Genomic DNA, 21,757 nt, shown 5'->3' on the forward strand with positions numbered 1-21,757 from the left:
AATTGCCCTGCTTGCTACCCCCCACCCTGACCCTGGCTTTCACATGCAGAAAAACTCTTCTTGTGGCACGGATGGGCCATGCAGTTTTTAGAGCATGTTGGGAGGGCCTCAAAAAGAAAAAGGTTGAGAAACCCTGGTGTAACATGTTGAATTTATTCATTTATATTCAGTTTTCTTACCTGGTCTCTGTGTTTCATATATCACCGGCACGGGAGCACCTAAGATAACATTTTGACGGTTATTTGTCTTTCTCCGCATAGCAGAACAGACACAGAAAATAAAATTGGTTTAAAGCGATGTCTCTCTTATTCTATGTACCTAATGTTTTCAATTTAACCTCACTAACAATATTTTTCCACCTGAGTATTTGATTTTTTTGGTTTTGTATCTTTTCAGTTAGTATTTTTATTAACAATTTTTTTTAAAAAAGCGTTCACCTACAAATTTCATTGCTTCCCCTACCAGGCAAAACACCAAGTATGGATCACAGAAATATTGACTAAAACATTTATTTGGAAGTTTAGCTACAAAAATTATTTAATCTATGTTACTCCTATTCCAGTTATTTTCCTTATTTAATATTTATTATGGTAGCTTTGAAAAACCACAACTGGGATCAAAGCCCCACTGTACTAGATACAGTACTAAAAGGAGAGTCTACACAGTTTACAATATAATCTTTTAGGTCCAGAAGCAGTTAGGTCCTGATATTGTCCATGATGGGGAGACCCCTTGTACTCATGGGAAACCCCATGCAGGTTCCCAAGTCTATCCCGTAGAACTGATTACCCAATCAGGCCCTTACAGGGCCTTTTCAGATATTTTCACGCTTGGTAGTGTTACTTTTGCACAGTTACTTTCCCCCTTCCTGTGCCCCTCACCCAGTCCTCCACACGCTCAGATGTGCCCATATAAATACCCAGTATAAAGCTAATTTATGGCACACATTCAAAAATTTTTAAAAAGCCCTAAGAAAACTATCTGATAAAGTTCAATATGCGGTATTAAAATACCCTTTTGCAGAAAATATTAAAAGTTCAACCTAGATTATAAAGCTCCTGGGGCAAGTGTCTGCCTTAAAATTGATGTAAAATACCATATTAATTTTTATGTTACCATAGGTTTATAGCACACTAATGAAGCTAAGGGAACCCTGGGCTGTGAGCAGTACTGGTTCTCTTTGACATCTGTACCAGATAAGTATTTCAAGAGAAGATTATAGTGGATTACAATATCAAACTTATGTAAATTTGATGCCCATTTCAAGACACTGTGCTAGTGTTTAAATTTAACAAAAGGAAAAAAGGTTTTAACCAGATTTCTTCTTAGAATAATCAGGTCTCCCATTTGACCGAGTCAACCACACCCCTAAACCATCTGTCAATGAAATGGTCATTTGACTTGGTAATCCTGGTCTCTGGGCAAAGTCCCAGGGCCAAGTCCCAAAAAATATTTCCAAGGTGCTAAGTTATAACAAAACTAAAAAAAGATTTAGAAAGGGAACATACTATATTTCAAGTTGTCCTTTCATCAAGTATCACTGATCACCTGAGATCCAATTTAGGTTTCTTTAAAGAAATCCTTCAATATTTTATGGCCATATAGGTCAACACAATTAGCTTGACAAACTAGTCAAGAACAATTTTTCCTCTTGAGTGCAATTATCTCCACTATGCCTCAGGGGAGAAAGCTTACCAGCTATGTGCAACAAGTGAGATTAAAAAGCTACTAAAGATAACCCAACACCACACTATTGAGTTACCTTATATATTTCTTTTCAGGGACAAAGGAGGGCAATTTGTCCTGGGAAACTGAAACAACCCTGTTCTAGGATCTAGCTCTTTACCGTCATGCTACCTTAAAGATGTGCACTATGGAAGCCTTTGGTGTTTCCCCTCTCCCCCACTCCACCCCCCCCCCCCCCCCGCTTTTTGTTTGCTGTATGATAATGAATAAACTCTCTGATCCTTGGCTCACCTAAGACACTGATTGAATCTTACATCCCACTCATTTCAAGCCTTTTCCATACAATCTGGTTTAACCTGAGTTTACTTTAGGAATGAAGACCGGATCCTTTGAATGCATCTAATCTTTGTGAAAAGAGCACAAATGTTTTGATCATACTTCAAGGACCACGGATGATGGATGTAGCATAAACAACAGACAGACAGGTTCAAAGTCTCTCCTGCAGAGCGGATGTCCAAAAGTAAGCCTTATTTTATATAACCAGGAAGTAGGAAGGGTATGGAATTGAGAATACAGTGCCGATACCTAGTATTTATATTCCAGGTCTGACATTTATATGCTGATATGGACTGACAAGTGGTGCTTCTGTAAGAAATGTGTGTGTGTATATTGTAGGGAAACCTGGTTTATTCTTTTCTATTTATTGGAAGCAAGCCAGATCCTGGAGTAAATTCAGTTTGTAGATTTCATTTCTGGAAGTTGGGAAAGTTTAAACTGCTTGAAAAGCAGGCCTCTCAATTAGTGATTTTGTCTCATTACCCAGACTGAGGTCTGAGTGCAAGTCTGAACAACTGTTCAGCAAATCTCTTCAGCTGAAGGTACAGGCACTGAAAACTAGTGTCTTCTTGACCACTGTGGAACAATTATTAATATTGATCATAATTTATTTTCTGTATCATTCTCTAGGACAGATAAAATCAGGAAGAGATAGCCAACACTTTCATAACATCATTGCCATGGCTTCCACTTCTTTGAGGTAGAACATATCTTGGAATTCTTCTGACTAACAGGGATACCAGGAGGACACCAAACTCCTCTGAAGACTTAGATATGAGAATAAATCATCCACTCAATCTACTCTCTGCTGACTAGCTCAAGCTCACCACTCTGAAAGTTGTGCGCCTTTTACTGAACGTTGCACATCAGTAAGACTCTTCTCTTCAGAACAAGAGGATGGATTCTTTGTGAAGACTGGTGCTTCTCATCCCTTCTTGTCTGTTGACATAACAGTCAGGATTATAGCCAGGAAACTCATATGAACATGTGTCCATGCAGAGTGTCTACACTGAACACACATATTCTTAGGAGCTTGCGTCTTCATGGATACTGGAGTGCTGAGTACGTAGGCTACTAACAGAATATTTTTGCTATTTTTGTTCAAAAATGCACTCTTCTCTGCCACAATCCTCTCTACCCACCACTCTAATACTATATAACACGTGTAAAGTTGTTTTCAAAGTTGCCATTGTTAATTTCCAGTTTTATATAACAATTACTAAAAACTGAAATTTTGAAAAACGCACATGATATAAAAAGGACTTAGCTGACCTACATCAGGAGACATCACTACATCAGGAGAGTTTCAGATACTCATGCTATCCCAGAATGATATGTTTTGTACTGTCTGAAGCAAACAAAAGTAGTCAGAGGTTTTTAAAACCTTCACCTTTTTCCTATGGTAAATGCTCCTTCACAGGCGGAAGTTTCAAATGACTTGGATTTTTCATCTTCCCCAGAGTCACTTAAATTAAATCACAAGTATGTCACACTTCAATACTGCAAGTTGAAACACAGAGGTCTTTAAAACCACAATCAAAGGACTCAAAAAGCAGAAGGAAAACAGGTTCTCTTAATTGAAGAGCCACACACAGCGTATAACTTGGGATAACTGTCCAAGAATGGACTGTAATAGAGTTACAGTAGAAACTCATTCATTTCCAATCAAAACTGGAAGACCTACCACAGTTTACAAAATTTGTGAATTAAAACAAATAAAATTAAAAATATTCTAGGATGCTCTAAGATTTTATTCCTCCATTTAAAAAAGCATCATTATAGTATTTAAGATATTAGACTGTATACTAATAATGTGACAAAAGTAATGACATCTTAGTGGTGGGTCTGCTACTAAGTCTTAAAAACTGGTGTTTTGTCCCATTTCAAAATTTGTAAATCTTCCTTTGTTATTAGCAAGGCACTAGCTATATAAGTCTGACATTCCTGTTAACTTGTACATACACAAAGTTATGTATTTCTTCTACGTTCACACATACTTTGTGCAGAAGAGGGAGAAGAGGACCACAAAAACTGTTTAAGAGTAGGATATATGAAGAGTCAGAAGCTCTCAAGCTGTGATCCATAGAACAGTGTGATCAGACAGACTGCCATCTAAGTCTAACTTGTAGCTTCATAGACACTAAGGTCAGAAGGGACCATTATGATCATCTAGTCTGACATCCTGCACAACGCAGGCCACAGAATCTCACCCACCCACTTGTTCCCATCTGCTAAACCACTTAAAGAAAAGCTAAAAATACTTTACTTTCTTACTATTATTTTTCAAACAAGACACTACAGTAGTGGCCACAGGCTTGCTAAATGATCGTGAATGGGAAGGAACATCATGGTATGTGTGTAATCATGAGTGGAATAGGAGTTGTTCACAAGACTCTATTAAAGAGTAGTACACACAGTGACAAAGAAGTCTGATTTTCCTTTGAACGTTTAAGTAGATACTCTTGTGATATTTCTGAACAATTTAAGACTATAGATATCCTTTGACCCAGATGCCTCCTCACCAAGCGTGAAAAGGTCCTTATGTGAAATTTACATATGGAAATGCTTAATTACAGTTTCAAGGGAGGTAAGAATTAAACTATCCCAGAACTGAAATATGGCTTTTATTAGGATACCAAAACCCATTTAAGCTCACAGCATATCACTGAAAAAAGTAGCATAAATTCACCTGAAGACAGATATGGCTACTTCAGTTTTTACTGCATGAACACAAATTAAAATAAAAAACTGTTTCCTATACCCATTTTCATCAGTGTCATTAGCTGGTAGTCCTTACTTTCATGGTATCAAAGACGCAAGCTGATTCACTAAGCATGAATTTTTTCTGTCATAATGCTAAAATGTATTGAACAGATTTGCAAAATATGCAAAACCACCACAAAATGCAGCAAGTGCTAACGCTAGCTGAAATATTGAACAAGCAATTTTATCATTTAAAAATTACAATTTGATAGCACCTATGGAAGCTTGAAGGGAAGAAGAAAAATGTCATACTTACGATAAGCATTCATGGCTCTCTCTTTCTTTAAATATGAAGATGCAAGTCATCCCAAAATAAAATAAGAAAAAAATCATTAATGTGTTAGACCATTTAAAAGAAAAAATGTACTTTCTTAATGCAGCTTTTGCAGATGAACTACAATGAAGGCCAACTTTTCCATTTTTACATAGTAAAAAGTATACAGCCTTTATGATTTTCTGCAAAAGCTGGAAGTGCTGACAAAGAAGTGCTGATAACAATTAATACCAGAAGGTTAACATAAAGACAACCCTGGTATTACTTGAAGGAAAGGGATCAATTCTTAAAGATGATTAAGGCTTGACAGACTGATCTCAGGGATGCCACACAAAACCTTGATTTTTGCATGTTTGCAGCTCCTAAAATTTTAAGAGCTGTAGTTCCAAAAATCAACATTTTGGGCTAATTTGGCAAAATCCTCTGGCTAGCCAAAATTTCCTAAAGCTCTGATACAACATGAAGAACAGGCAAAGCAGTTTTCATCAACTGAATCCATCACAAGTGGTTTTTTGGGAGTAGATGGAAGAAGAGGAATTGAAATTTCCAATTCAAGATATGGATAAGACTAAATATTGACTTGTTCCTAGGTCTTTCCAGGTAATAAACACACAAAGAAACAAGTTACTATTGATATTCTAACTCACCAATTTGAGAAATGAACCAATTCAACATATGTCAATGGTGCAGTTGTTTGTTGACAGCATTCCAAAAAGAGGAAGAGTTTGAATGGCACATCTGAAATATTCAGTGCCACAGAGCAGATGCTGCAAGTCATTTCAACAATTCAATAAGAGATTTTCTAATTGACACAAATAGTTAGAGGATTTGGTAAAGAAACCAAAATACTGCCACAAAAGAAAACAATGAGAGAGGCAGTACCACTGCAGACAATGCAGCTTAAGCTCAACAGCATTTTAAAAACTTAGAATCTGGGCTTTAAGAATAAGTCTCCCATCTAGCTATAGAGACACAGGAATTATTACAGATAAGACCATTCTAGTCTGGTGTCTTGTGCCTGAGAGTTGCTAGTACCTGAAGTTTCAGAGGAAGGTGGAAAATGCATGTTCCCAATTGCATACTGCTATACATGGGGAGGATTTCTTCTGGGTCATTTCTGGGCAGTCAGCTTATGCCCTTGATTGCGTTTCGATTATTGTTTTCATTAACATCAGTGAAGTGACTCCACAGTTGAGGTTGAGAGATCCATTCTATTTCTGATCCCTTTTAAAAAGCTGCGTTGGGACTGAAAATTCTCATGCTAAAATCTCAGGCCACAGGTGAAATTTCTTACAGGAAGCTGGAAATAAATTGCTCCAGCTGTTTTTGAGTTATAGGGCTCTGAGAAGTTAGTGTTTGATTTTTAACAAAGTATCTAACTTTGAGAAGCCATAACTCAAAAACTGCTGCTTTTTAGGGTTCAAACCTCCCATGCACTTTGTCCACCACAGTGCATAGGCTAGTTTTTACGGTTTACAAATTCACTTACAAAACATTTTGTTCCATGCACATAAGTAGACAAATCGTATCTCTTTATTTAAATCTTACTAAATATGCACACTTTAAATGACCTCACAGCAAGATATCAGAAATCAATATATGGAAAGTCTTCACATTCCAGTTATTTAAGGACTCCTCCATAATAACCCTGAGGTTTTCCATGAAAGTGAAGCTTTCTTTAACAGAAATTTCTAAGCACTTCTGGTTGTGCAGATAACTTTCAGAGCATAAGAGGATACAGTGTTGCTTGGAATAAAATGCAACAATAGCACCAGAATAGAAGCGTAAATTTCCCCAAGTTCATTTCAATGGGGGTAGTAAACTGAGGTCTAACAACGCTGGTATTTAAGTTACCAACTGTTTCATCACTATCAGTGTCATTGACAACATCTGATTAATATGCTTATCCAGTGTCCTTGGTTTCATTTGGAAGGCCATCCCAAAGGAAATGAAGTTGTGATTGCAAATATCAAATATGCAAACATGTTCTGAAGTTTGATAATTCTGGTCTTCACCAACAAGATTTCCTCCTCCTCCCCCCTGCTCTATCTTTTCCACCACTGTGAGAACTGCCCTGATAGAGACAAGGAAGTTCTGGTTTCATAGTGGCAGCAGAGTCTTGAACCCCAGAGGTTCTCTCTCTTTAGGAAGAGGGGAGACATTTGCATTTGGCTCCCCATTCTCTGGGTCAATGGGGGGAGATGGAAGAAAGGAATTCCACAATCCCACTGAGACTCCTCGATGGATGAAGGTAGCTCGACATGTGCAATTTGTAACATGTACACAGAGAGGAGGAAACCACCTCTAGGGATGGAGTGAGAGTGGCCTCTTTATCTGTACTCCAGAGAGGGGTCCCAGAGCAGGGGGACACCATTTCTCTCACACAGTTGCACACCTAACATCGACTACCCCTAGAGCAGGTGAAGAAATGGCAGACAACACTCTAGGACTCCATCCCCAGAGAAGCAGACAGGCAATAAAAGAGAACTGGTCCTTGCTCAGACATGATGCACTACATCTTTTGAGCATATACATACTGCATGTGAAGACCACCACTGCCTCCCCTTTCTATCTGGAGAAGACTCCCTCAAGGTCCTGACCCCTCTCCTTCAGCTGTCAGATGCTGCCATCAAGTACCCCACTGTTTTCTAGGCTTGTTACAAAGGAAAGTGTTAGTAAACAGGTATAAATCACAGTATGTTTTTGAACCAGGTTAATATAATGGCCAAGATCACAATGATTCAATTATTCTTGAAAGCATAAGACTTAAATATAACCATGCATAAAGGCGGCTATAATCAAGTCTCCTTTCTGAAAGTGTCATGCTGCATTAAACCCATGTTTATAATTTACCTGTTTAGTCATTGCTTTTTCATTAATCCACACAACAGAAAGAAAACCAATGGTATGTATCTGTATGACGATTGTTAATTTATTCATTCTGGAAAACTTGCACAACCACCCTTGGCTTTTGGCCATCCCAATCTCACACACAACTTTTACACCACCATATGCCAGGCGAACCTGATCTCATGAACCACTAAAGCTAGATACAGTTACTTTGTCACTTTAGAAAGCTTGGAATCTCAGAAAGCCTTGTTTTTAGCCCTGGCTATTAGTAAGATATCTTTCTTATCTTTTACCTCCTGTCTTAGATCAGTGCCGTCTAAAGGGTAAACTTAAAATATGGTTCTACTGAACCACCTTTGTTTGCAGGTTTTTATACTGGACATTTTTTTTTAATTTTGAAAAAAATAAAGTAATTTGAACACTGTACCTGACTTAGAATGTTACAAGTAATAATGTAGAGATGGATAATCAAGCAGAGTTCAAGACTGGTTCAAAACTGCAGGTCATGGATGTGATACAAAATAAAGGTACTTTTCACAAGAAACTAAGTATTTCCTAATTTATTTATAATTTTCAATTCATGTGAAAAACTAAGCTTTTTAGTTTTTTAGAACTTGGAAACTTCTATATTTAAACATATGTACATACCAAGATACTAGAAAGTTAATTTTGTTTTAATAATCCAAGAACTGACTGCACCCAACACAATATTAACAGTAACTTCAAAACACGATTAACTAAACTTCTTCAATAAAAATAGAATATATCACTATTATATAGTGTGGACAAAGGCAAGGTGGAGGATGTTTTGTTGAACACTTTGTTGGAGGTTACATTCAACCGCATCTCTGCTTCTAAAATGAGCAATTTACCTGCTAATCTGTTTTTTCCAAGTTCCACAATATGCCAGTCTAGACAGACGATAAGAGGCTCCAAACAGTGAAGAGAGCCAGAAAATAAAATTAAAATCCATAGAACTTCACTCACTTATAAATGTGCAGGCTTAGTTGAATGTGCCAAGTTGTAAACTTCCCAAACAAGAGTGAAGTAGTTCCATGCAGTAGAGAGTCTGAATTTATTTTAACGTGAGTGTACCATGTGAAAACTGCAGCAAAGCACAGATGATTTACACAGCTCTAAAAAGGGTGAGAAAGCATTTCCCTTTTGAAACAGAAGGCAACCATGCTCCAAAAGAGACTCTCTAGCTACTATGTGACAGCAGTCTTCCTTAAAGCACTCCATCACTCAATGGTCTGTAGAATCCTTAAAGGCTTGTGAATCTCTAGACATACTGTTAAACAGGTTCTTTCAGGTAGAGGGGCAACGCACTCCTCCCAACTTCAGTGGAGAAGAGCTTCAGTTATTTCAGAGGGACTGACACATAACAAGGGCAGGGAAACCATTTGAGATGTAGATGTGAGACATCAGTTTATGAAACTAATGAGTTATGACAACCACCTTATTTTTGATTGAACCTCCAGGAAGAGGTAGAGTCTGAATGACCCATCTGACCAAGCAAAGGGGAAAAAAATAAACAGCGATTGAGAAGGTCACTAGAAAGTTTATCATCACTAAGCGTTCAAAGGGTGGGCCTCTGAAGGTGTTAAGAACTAGACTGAAGTTCAAAGTGACAGGAAGGAGGGGAGTACAACTGAGTTTTTGCTTCTGCTTTTCCACAGTTTCAAAGTCTATCTTGAGGTGGGACTCACTTTGCTACAGAAGGGTTCCAAATAGTACACTGAAGCTGTAGTGATCCAAAACTCAGGACTTTGGGCAATCCAGCCTAAAGTAACCCAAGGAATTGTTGTCTCTAAGTGCACTTAGCTGCCTCTCTTTGCACGAGTCCCAACACTAATAAATTGCAGAAGCAGCCTTCTGCATCACTTGGTCAGAGAAGCCCTTTCCCCCTCATTTGTAATCCACTCAAAGAGTCAGAATGACAAACATATGAGTCCTCATGAAGTAGCAACACTAGAACAATAGATTGTGTCTGAAAGGAAGGAACAACTTTGACAGTGACATTGAGATTTGGACAAATTTGAGAGAGAGAGATTCAGCCACTCTAAGAGCTTTTCCTAGATCAGTCCAAGTCTACAATAATGACCTTCTATTCAACCCCATCTATTTTCTGCAGAGTCCTGTCAATCACTTGCAAAAAAGACATGTATTGATCAGGTTAAACTCCCATGAATGACTACATTATTAACTAACAATTCCCTTAATCAGGAGAAGATAGTTATCAACATGTATTTCTAGTATAACCGTTACCAATGAATCTATGTATCAAAGAATTTTTGCTTTACTACTGACTTCCGTAGTATCTGAACACTTCAGAAGTTAAAAAAACAAAACAAAACATTCTTCCATCCCCAACAGAAAGGAGTAAATTGCCGGAATGGCATACACAGTTTAAAATATTTTTTTAAACTATGAAATAATTGTGGGAAAGCTAAGGCTAAGAAATGAGTTCTGTATTTAGTCCAATCTGTGGTCATTCTCTCCTCTGCCAGCAAGTTTCACAATCTTGGTCCAGCTCTTGAGAAAGTTCTGTCTGTGCTCAGGGATCTTCCCCTAGTAAACAACACAATCACCACGTGCATTTGTAAATACACATTTTCCAGATGGTGAAAATAAGATACAGAGAGCTTAAGTGATTTGACCCAGGGTCACAAAGGAAGACTGTCACAGAAATGAAAATAGAATCCAAGGTCTCCTAAATCCTGTGCTTCAGTCACAAGAACATTCATCCTCTTCTCCTGATGTTGCACTATCAGTTTGACTCTTCTTCGCTTTGACCTTGGTTTCTATATTTTAAGTCAGAGAATATGCAAAACTAGCCTAGTCATGAGCTATCAGAGTTCTCTCCACTAACCACTATCAACCATACACTGAAGCAGAAATAAGCCTCACCTCAAAAACCTTGCTTCTTTGATGACAGCTGCCCAATTGTGTAAGAGATGGAAGAAGAAGTAGGGGAGACTGCTGCAGAATTTATGTCTAGAAGATATATGATAATTTCAGATCTTAAGAAAATGAAAGGGCCCAATGGAGCTTTGATAGCATTGGCAAGCAACTAAGAAGCCAAAGCGATGTGGCCACTGAAAACTACACCCATGCAAATATGCCCAAATGAGCTGCTGTGACATTGTGCACTTGCAGGCATGTCCAAGCTAGACTGACGTCCCCTGCCTCAGAGTGGAAATCTGGGCCTTCCGATTAAGACCCAAAAATTTCAGTTCTTAAAGACCACTTATGCCACAATTGTGTAATTTTCCACATGACTGAACCCTACCCACAGCTAGGTGCAAGTCATTCATTTAACATATTTAAGGTATGAACAGACAAAAAAAATCCCTTCATGAAAGGTATCAAAACTAGCTGTCCCTGTCATGTGAGCCCATTGCCAGGGTCCCTTTTCACCTAATATTTCATTTTACATTGTATAATTTCAAATGGTGATGCATGATTGTCAGTCTTAGCTTCTCAATTTACTCCTCCCGGCAGCTAAGATATCAACGAACATAGACCATTCTTCCACAATGAACAGAAGCTGATGTACTGCATCAGTCTCTCCATGTGGTCTCTCTTCCCACTTACAAAACTTTTTCCTGAAGTTAAAATCGATGCACAAAAATTTACGAAGAAAAATCTAACAAAATTCGAAGGACACAAAAACCAACATTGAAATTTCACATAAAAAGGCTACGGGCGGGTGGGAAAGATCTGTATCAACTTATGAACTCTAGGTTGTACTAGGAATGAAGACAAGCCCGGACATCTCGAAGACAACCTATTATACTGCATTCAAACAACTGCCCGCCCCTATGAGAGGGCAGTTTGAATGCAGTAATAATAGGGTCCTGAAAAGGTGTTTAACACCTCATTGAAGGACTAACATCAAAAGACATCAACACTACAATTCGGAGCCACCAACTTTGTCTCTAAACTGCGCTGTTGGCCCACCCACATGAAACAATGGCTTTTCTACACAGGGGCCGGCAGGGAGACAGGCATGAAAGAGAGAGGACTCGGGGGTAGGCTGGAGCTTCTCACGTTTGGTACATAGTTCACAACAGACCCCTATTTAAGGACAGGTTTATGCTCTGCGGAGGGGGTCCAATCATCACCACACAAAAGGAATGGGAGGTGGGGAACTATGACCAGACTGAAATGCTGACAAGCCTCAGACTTGCAGGAGAGGTGAGATCAGAGATGGGGAGGGTGTGTCTCATGACTTTTGGTTCTTTTCAAAGATCTCTGTTAAAAAAAAAAAAACAAAAAACCTCTTGAATGCGTTCAGATTTAAAATCTCTATGGTTAAGAAATTCCTTTGCTAAGTCTGTGGTTCCTTGCTTTCCTGCCATGCCGTCCCCAAAAGGGTTAAACTAGAAGCCCAGGCTGCCCACAGCCAAGGCAGAACTCAGGTGAAGCAGGTAAAAGCAACTGACAAGTTTGGGAAGTCTCAGACACTGGTTTTGAAATATAGCGTGGCTGGGCAATGACATCGCACATCCCAAAGAAGGGTGTCAGGCAAGAGGTTTGAGCCTGGGAGTATGCCCTCTTGACCCAGAGCTAGAAACAATGACTAGACTCTACCTGGACACATTTGGCTTAGAAGCATGTGGAATCCAGTGACTTGGTCCACTTGCAACAGACCGGTGACTAAACAATGGAGTACAGAGCCCTGTTATAACAAAAGCAATCCACACAGTAGAGGAAAAAAAATAGAGATTTATTTATTCCCGGCTTTAAGTAGATTTCAGAACATAATCTTAACTATGAAGCTGCTAATATGGCAATTCTCTTTCTGCAATTAAAAAAAAAAAAAAAAGACCACCACTGAGCTCCCACTGCTTTTTAGACATGGGTGAATTCAGTACTCATGAAAGATGCTCTGGTGACTGGAAAACTAAATGCAGCAAGAGCTACAGTAATGCAAGCTTCCAGATGTTGCCGCCAATAGCGTGCCTCAGCTCTGACCTGGAGCAATCAACTAAAGGGGCTAAAAAAGTAGTTTGGCCTCCATGCAATTCTTGGCTTTTCAGGCTGCCAAATGCAGCGACAGTTTGGAACTGGAATGAGGACAAAAAGGAACTATAAAGTGGTACCATGTCATAAGTCAATTTCCAAACCTAAAGGAAAAAAAAAAAAAGAAGGGGAAAACCCAAAAACTGAGTAAAAAACAACTGAGTAACAAACAGCATGCCTCGGATTTTTTAATAAAATTATGAAGTTAGTGGATGAAAGATATGGTACATATATATATTTGGATTTTAGTAAGACACTTGACACAGAATCAACACTCCACTTTCAAAATTTATTAAAATTGGCATGGATAGGGACACTCACATAAATAAAAGAGTACTAAGTTCAGGGTGGGGAAGGAGAGGATGAGGAAGTACCCATAGAAACCTAAGTTAGATATGGTCCTATTTTACATCTTTATTACTGGAAACAGTTAACTCCATAATAAAATCTGCAGGTATAATCACCAATGGCGTACAAAGGAAACAGCTATTTAGAGAGTAGAAACGAACAGAAAAAAAAGATTAATTTGGAGAAAATGCAAATTAGTGTTCAGAGTTGGGTGGGGTGTAACTGGGAACAGATATTCAATGGGAGAGAAATCTGGCAGCAATTCTGAAGAACTGAGCAGTTGACAGCAAATTAGACACAAGTTTTATGCTAAAAAGGCAGAGGTGTCACATAGCAGTGAAACAACTGTCCTCTACATAGTTTTGATGCAACCACACCCAGAATACTGTACTCAGTTTAGAATGCTTCACTACTGATACATTCAAGAAAGTTCAGAGAAATGTAATCAAAATAATCTTAAAAAACAAAAAAACAAAAAACAAAACAGGAGTACTTGTGGCACCTTAGAGACTAACAAATTTATTTAAGCACAAGCTTTCGTGGGCTACAGCCCACTTCATCGGATGCATAGAATGGAACATATAGTAAGAAGATATACACACACATACAGAGAACATGAAAAGGTGGAGTAAGAGGCTAATTAATTAAGATGAACTATTACCAGCAGGAAGAGAAAAAAGAAACAACCCACCTTTGTAGTGATAATCAAGATGGCCCATTTAGACAGTTGACAAGAAGGTGTGTGGATACTTAATATGGGGAAATAAATTCAATATGTGTAATGACCCAGCCACTCCCAATCTCTATTCAAACCCAAGTTAATGGTATCTAGTTTGCACATTAATTCAAGCTCAGCAGTTTCTCACTGGAGTCTGTTTTTGAAGCTTTTCTGTTGCAAAATTGCCACCTTTAAGTCTGTTACTGAATGGCCAGAGAGGTTGAAGTGTTCTCCTACCGGTTTTTGAACGTTATTCCTGATGTCAGATTTGTGTCCATTTATTCTTCTGCGTAGAAACTGTCCAGTTTGGCCAATGTACATGGCAGAGGGGCATTGCTGGCACATGATGGCATATATCACATTGGTAGATGTGCAGGTGAACGAGCTTCAGATAGTGTGACTGATGTGATTTGGCCCTATGATGGTGTCACTTGAATAAATATGTGGACAGAGCTGGCATCAGGCTTTGTTGCAAGGTTCCTGGATTAGTGTTTTTGTTGTGTGGTTGCTGGAGAGTATTTGCTTCAGGTTGGGGGGCTGTCTGTACGTAAGGACTGGTCTGTCTCCCAAGATCTGTGAGATTGCGGGATCATTTTTCAGGATAGGTTGTAGATCTTTGCTGATGCGCTGGAGAGGTTTTAGTTGGGGGCTGAAGGTGATGGCTAGTGGCGTTCTGTTATTTTCTTTGTTGGGCCTGTCTTGTAGTAGGTGACTTCTGGGTACTCTTCTGGCTCCGTCAGTCTGTTTTTTCAATTCAGCAGGTGGGTATTGTAGTTGTAAGAATGCTTGATAGAGATCTTGTAGGTGTTTGTCTCTGTCTGAGGGGTTGGAGCAAATGCGGTTGTATCATAGAGCTTGGCTGTAGACAATAGATCGTGTGGTGTGTCCTGGATGGAAGCTGGAGGCATGTAGGTAAGAATAGCGGTCAGTAGATTTCCGGTATAGGGTGGTGTTTATGTGGCCATCGCTTATTAGCACAGTAGTGTCCAGGAAATGGACCGCTTGCGTGGATTCGTCTAGGCTGAGGTTGATGGTGGGATCGAAATTGTTGAATTCCTCAAGGGCTTCTTTTCCATAAGTCCAGATGATGAAGATGTCATCAATGTAGAGCAAGCAGAGTAGGGACATTAGGGGACGAGAGCTAAGGAAGCGTTGTTCTAAGTCAGCCATAAAAATGTTGGTATACTGTGGGGCCATGCGGGTACCCATAGCAGTGCTGCTGACTTGACGGTATATATTGTCCCCAAATGTGAAATAGTTGTGGGTGAGGACAAAATAATCTAGGATCTTTAAAGAGGTTTAAGAAAAGGCTAGCACCTTATACTTTTTCAGATTAATCTGAACCATGGAAAAACTGAACTATGGATTCAACTATATAATCTGGTGGGCTATAACTACTTTGCCAAACCTTCAGGAGCATGAATAGCAGCCTAGGGCCATATCACACACACACACAAAAAAACACATTAGTTTACACTTTACATGAGTTCCTTAGACTACATAGACTTTTATCCCTAGCCTTAAAGAATAAATTTTGCAGTTCTGTTGTTAGCTATTAAGATGCAAATCACCTATAAAGAGCGCACACACAGACGTTTCATCAGAGTGCTCAAAGGTTTTCTCCATCAATCTTGTGCACTGGGTTAGTGGTGGAAGAACATCCTACATTTTGAGAGGATTGGTTAAGATCCAATGCATCACTTGGTATGAACCATAAGTTAAAATGTATTTCTTCAGCTATCTATGCAATCTATACAATCCAGAAAAAAAAAGTGTCTGGCTTTTCACTGAGAGATGAAGCTAGAAATTCTACTGCAGAATAAATTGCTGAGTTTGACAAGGATTATTTCTAGGACCTCTCTATTTCCATAAGAAAAAACTTGAGAAGCCTGATCAGCTTTCCTAAGCAAGCTCAGTTCTGAGTTTTCTTGCACCTTCTCACTTGGTCATGAGCAATCATCACTAAGGGCTTGTCTACACTTGAAACTCTACAGCAGCACAGTTGCAGTAGCACTTCAGTGTAGACACTACCTATGCCAACTGAAAGGGTTCTCCCATTGGCATAAGTAATCCACCTCTTCCATTGACCTGGTGCTGTCTACGCTGGGAATTAGATTGGCTTACATCATCATTCAGGGCTATGAATTTTTCACACCCCTGAATGACATAGCTGTGTCAACCTAACTTCTTGGTGTAGACCAGGCCTAAGTCCAACAGAGGTTCTCTGTCCTCCACAGCTGAAGTAATACAAGTCTCATTCCAAACTGACTCCAAAATTCACTTACCCTATGTTTCTTCCACTATTCAGGATGTTTTAGCAGTAGGTTTTGTTGCCGAGACTTGAACTTTCAAGAAAATGCTAACGTACAAACGCTAAGTCAGGAACTGTAGTGGAAACCAACTATGGCTAACAGGACATCTTACCATATGATGGAGTGTTTACTTACTTTAACCCAGAACCTAGCTATTATCAGGCATGAACAACTGCACCAAATACCTGTCACGGTGTTGCCCACTTGAAAATTAGACTTCTGCCTCAGCAACTGGGCAAGAAAACTTGGTGACACATTTAAGTGTGTCCTCTCCATCAAGAATAAGTGGCTGATGCATATAACAATTTTATTGTATTAATATTAATTATTTATAAAAGCTACAATGAAAGCCACTGTTTATGCACTATTCATAGCTTTAGCATGAATCTAGATTGGGAGCATTTTCTTTCTTGCTTTTAGGTTTGTTTGTTTGTTTTTTTCACTGCTATCTTATTTTTTTCCCCGTAATAGATGCTTCCATGTACTGTTTCATGAGGGTCCAAAGGAATTCGGGTAGAGACTTGGTACTCTTCTTCTGGTATCTAGAACTGACAACTGATGGTAAGCATTTGGGATGTCTCCTGGAGAAATTGTAACTCTTCAGTTTTCCTTTGTGTATTTTATATGTCATGGTCTTCACTTTCAGTCTGCCAGCTGAGCACTGAATAACGGTTTTGCTAACAAAACCCTGTCCAGCCTTAGAATTCTGATTCTCAGAAGTCAAAAGCCAGTAACTGAACTGAAGCACTTCCATGTCCATTTTGACAGTATATTAAAAACAAAACATTTTACAAAGCACCTTTCATAGAATTTCTCAATTAGTTCATTCACAAAGAGAAATAAAAGTGATTATGACTGGTCATCAGCTCAGGGTAAGAACCCTCCTGTGACTTGGTCAGGCCTTCTGAGCAATGTTACTAAATTGATAAACACCAGTTACACACACTAGAACTAAACAATATATCAGAAGTTTCCGTATTAATTCTATCCTTGGATGGCAAGATTTATTAGAAGAAAAATAACTTGCAACTGCACAGGTTACGACAGATACTCTATTGAAAACAGCTAGATTCCTTTTCCTATAACACCCATCCTAGACTGCTGCAGCACGCTAATGGCATTATATTTAACAGAGAAAGCACTTTTATTCCAAATCTCCATTCTGAATAGTTTATATCAGAAGAGAGTTGACAGTTTTTCAAAGAGACATTAAGGGCCCAAGAGCAAACTATCCCACTGCACAGGAAAGACAGGAAGTATGACAAGAGACCACACTGGCATAACCAGGAGATCTTCAATTATCTGAAGCTCAAAAAAAGAATCCTACAAAAGTGGAAACTAGGCCAAATTTCAAAGTATGAAAAGAAACAAATAGCACAAGTATGTAGAGAAAGGCCAAGACACAAAACGAGATTAAACTAACTAGAAACAAAGGGTAACAAGAAAATATTCTACAAACACACTAGAAGCAAGAGGAAGACCAAGGACAAGGTAGGCCTGTCACTCAATGGGGGGGGACGGGACGGACAATAACAGAGAATGTGATAATGGCAGAAGTGCCAAATGATTTTTTTGTTTTAGTTTTCCCCAAAAAGCTTAGTAGCAATTAGACACCTAACAGTGAATGCCAGTTAAAATGAGGCAGGATCAGAGGCTAAAATAGGGAAAGAACAAGTTAAAAATTAGAAAAGTTAAATGTCTTCAAGTCATCAGGGCCTGATGAAATACATTCTAGAATACTCAAGGAGCTGAATGAAGAGAGATATCTGAGCCATTAGCGATTCTCTTCAAAAACTCATGGAAAATGGGAGAGATTCCAGAGGACTGGAAAGGGGCAAATATAGCACCAATCTATAAAAAAGGAAATAAGGACAGCCCAGGGAATTACAGACCAGTCAGTTTAACTTCAGTACCCAGAAAGATAATGGAGCAAATAATTAAGCAATCAATTTGCAGACACCTAGAAGATAAAAGGATCATAAGTAACAGTCACCATGTATTTGTCAAGAACAAATTGTGTCAACCAACCTAATAGCTTTCTTTGATAGGGTAACAAGCCTTGTGGATGGGGGGAAAGTGGGGATGTGGTATATCTTGACTTTAGTAAGGCTGTTTATGCGGTCTAGTATGACCTTCTCATAAACAAACTAGGGAAATACAACCTAGATGGAGCTAGTAGAATATGGGTGCATAACGGGTTGGAAAACCATTCTCAGAGAGTAGTTATCAGTAATTCACAGTCAAGCTGGAAGGGCATTTCAAGTGGGGCCCCGCAGGAATCAGTGATAGATCCGGTTCTGTTCAATATCTTCATCAATGATTTCGATAATGGAATAGAGAGTACACTCAAAGTTTGCAGAGGATACCAAGCTGAGAAGGGTTGCAAGTGCTTTGGAGGATAGGAGTAAAATTCAAAATGATCTAGACAAACTTCAGAAATGGTCTGAAGTAAATAAGATGAAATTCAATAAGGACAAATTCCAAGTGCTCCACTTAGGAAGGATCAACTGCACACATACAAAATGGGAAATGACTGGCTAGGAAGGAGTATTGTGGGAAGGGATCTGGGTGGCATAGTGGATCACAAACTAAATATGAGTCAACAGTTAAACACTGTTGCAAAAAAAAGCAAACATCATTATGGGATTAGCAGGAGCATTGTAAGCAAGACACGAGAAGTAATTCTTCTGCTCTACTCCACGCTGATTAGGCCTCAACCGAAGTATCGTGTCCAGTTCTGGGCACATTTGAGGAAAGATGTGGACAAATTGGAGGAAGTCCAGAGAAAAGCAACACAAATTATTAAAGGTCTAGAAAATGGGATCTATGAGGGAAGATTGAAAACATTGTGTTTGTTTAGTCTTGAAAAGAGAAGAGAAGACTGAGGCGGGACACGATAACACTTCTCAAATACATAAAAGGTTGTTACAAGGAGAGGGGTTAATTATTCTTGTTAATCTCTGAGAATAGGGCAAGCAGCAATGGGTTAAAATGGCAGCAAGGGAGGTTTAGGTGGGACATTAGGAATAATTTCCTGTCAGGGTAGTTAAACACTGGAATAAATTGCCCAGGGAGGTTGTGGAATCTCCACCATTGGAGATTTTTAAGAGCGGGTTAGAAAAACACCTGTCAGGAATGGTCTAGATAATATTTACTCCTGCCATGAGTGCAGGGGACTGGACTAGATGACCTCTCAAGGTCCCTTCCAGTCCTATGATTCTATGATATTGTTGGTCCCATCACAGAGAATCCACTGCCACAGGTTAGCTCACTATCCCCAACACTGCGGGAGGGTAAAAAGAGAAAATTGCGATCTCTCCCAGAGCAGTCAGAATCTGCTGTTGTTGCCCACCTGTCAAGGGGAAAGAAAAAAGGGTTTTCAAAGGAAGACACGTTTTGGAGGTAAGAAAGGAAAAAACTGGGTGTTGTTAGAAAGCAAGCAAGCAAACTAATAATTTCTGGTGGGGGAGAAAGGGAAGAAAGAGGTCTCACATTAGAAGCAAGTAGGGTATGAGGAAAAAATGATACATGAGTAAAGTATCATGAAGTTAGTATCAAGTAGGCAACCAGTGGCTCTCACATCTCAAGCAAACTGAATCTGGCTCTTCCATATTCCACAACAAACCAGAGGCAAGAGTGGGGGTATTTTTTCTTCATTTTGATACCCCAGACCCATTATCAGCTGAATACTCTCTCTTCATTGGATTTCTGAAATGGATTTCATATCACCCCACAACTAAATGTCATTTTCAGGTAGCACAAAAGGAGTGCACTGACGCCACTTCTCCACCATCCATTATGACACACATACTAGAAGGTAGGTCAAACAAGGTTTGTATTTAGAATAGCTAAAATGGAACACTAAAGCCCCAATGCTGCAAACAGACATTTGCTTAACTTTACTCACATGCTTGAAGTTAAGCATGTGCATATTCACACAATAGCGGCCTAAGAAGTACTGAGGACTGAGTTTCTGACTTTTGTAAGGTCTGAGGTCTTTTTCTGCAGCAAAAGCAGCAGCAAGAGTAAAAACAGCAGCTACGACCTAAGTTGCAGAGAGCCACATCCTCAGGTTCCATCAATTGCATCAGAACAGTGTAATATCAGGCTGTTAAGAAGGTGTTCCTGTCCTGATCGTACCCACTATCACCAGATAAAGAAACAGATGTTAAGATGTTTAAAGAAAACTTTGATAACTTTCTGTCTGGCAAGAAACCACTTATCAACAGTTGTGATTGTAAAAGCCATACTTCTCTATTGTTTTGCTATTGTTCACTTGTATGCTCCTGTCTGGTTTTTAATTAGTTCTGTCTGCTGTGTAAACTGGTTTCGCAACATTTCAATTGACTCTTGTACGTAGGGGGTAATGGGCTAGGATTGGTTAAAGAATTGTTTCGTAATGTGCTTGGATTGCTTTGTAGTATTTTAGTTTAAAATGATTGGTTAAAGTATAGCTAAGTAGGACCCAAGTTTTAACTATATAAACTGGGGTCCAAAAGGAAGTTCTTTGGAACCTAACTCCAAAACACAGCCCAAGATGAGAGTGGCCAAAACCATCACACCCCGCCGACCATACCATACAGAAGCTGGAGCCCCGGAAAACCTGATCCTGACTGGCCACCAGGAAAAGTTTGTCCCCCTTATTGGGAGTGGAGAGCACTGTATGCTTAGTGTCTGTATTCTGTTGATCAACTGTTAATAATTATATGTTAAGAATATTACTGTGTAACGCTGTTTCACTGGGAAAAGGTCCCGCAAATCAGCAGAAGGTTACGCCCTGTGCCCAGGACAGGTAAGAGTGAATGCCTTATGTCCTGAGCCCAGGACAGGAAAGGATGGGATTCCTAAATTTATAGGGTTATGCCTGGAGCCCCCAGTATGGTAAAGGTGGGGTGCCCTAGATTCTGTGTGTAACACCTTATACCGTCCACAATCAGTTACTCTAGCAAAGACTTGTCCCTTCATTACTAGTCAGTTTTAAATTGCATGTTAAGTATTAGTCAGGCAATGGGATGTTTCTAATAAATTAGTAACTGCTGGGAAGTTGAAAGCCTAATTAATTATTTCAGTATTTTAATCTTTTTCCTCAGTGTTATTCTTTCATAATGATTTTTTTAAGAAGTGAAAATGGTGGTAACACTGTATCAGCAAATTTAAGAGACTGCCTGTGGTGCAATCGCAATTCTTTTTGTTTTCAAAAATTTTGCATTATATTACTAATAAGCAACAGACTCAATACAATTAAAAGCAAGTAAAGGAGGTGAGGGACAACACTTAAGTTAGACAACTGATTTGTGAAGCTGTAATAAATAAATAAAAAGTCCATTCTTTGAGAAAGGATATAAAGAAAGTCTCCCAACTGGATATTAAAGTCTTTTTAAAATGAAAGGTTTTTTTTTCCTGGTCTGAGGAAAACCCAACTTTAAGAACAAACTTGAAGTT

The 21,757-nt window shown here is 39.1% G+C and overlaps 1 protein-coding gene across 4 annotated transcripts in view; it reads right to left on the reverse strand.

Moving 5' to 3' along the window:
- Positions 1-21,757, reverse strand: part of LOC125631942 (uncharacterized) — a 63,055-nt gene that overhangs the window by 35,818 nt on the left and 5,480 nt on the right. For 2 of the 4 annotated variants that reach the window (XM_048839439.2, XM_048839440.2), the window contains 2 exons: positions 5,042-5,066; positions 180-218 (listed from right to left, as the gene is read on the reverse strand). In XM_048839439.2, the coding sequence (XP_048695396.1) occupies positions 180-218; positions 5,042-5,066 (64 nt within the window). Of the gene's footprint in view, positions 1-179; positions 219-3,412; positions 3,465-5,041; positions 5,067-21,757 lie in introns of those variants that run through there. The other 2 variants (XM_048839443.2, XM_075125501.1) reach the window with 2 other exon arrangements.

This window comes from Caretta caretta, chromosome 2 (assembly GCF_965140235.1).
Source record: "Caretta caretta isolate rCarCar2 chromosome 2, rCarCar1.hap1, whole genome shotgun sequence".
Classification (NCBI taxonomy): Eukaryota; Metazoa; Chordata; order Testudines; family Cheloniidae; genus Caretta; species Caretta caretta.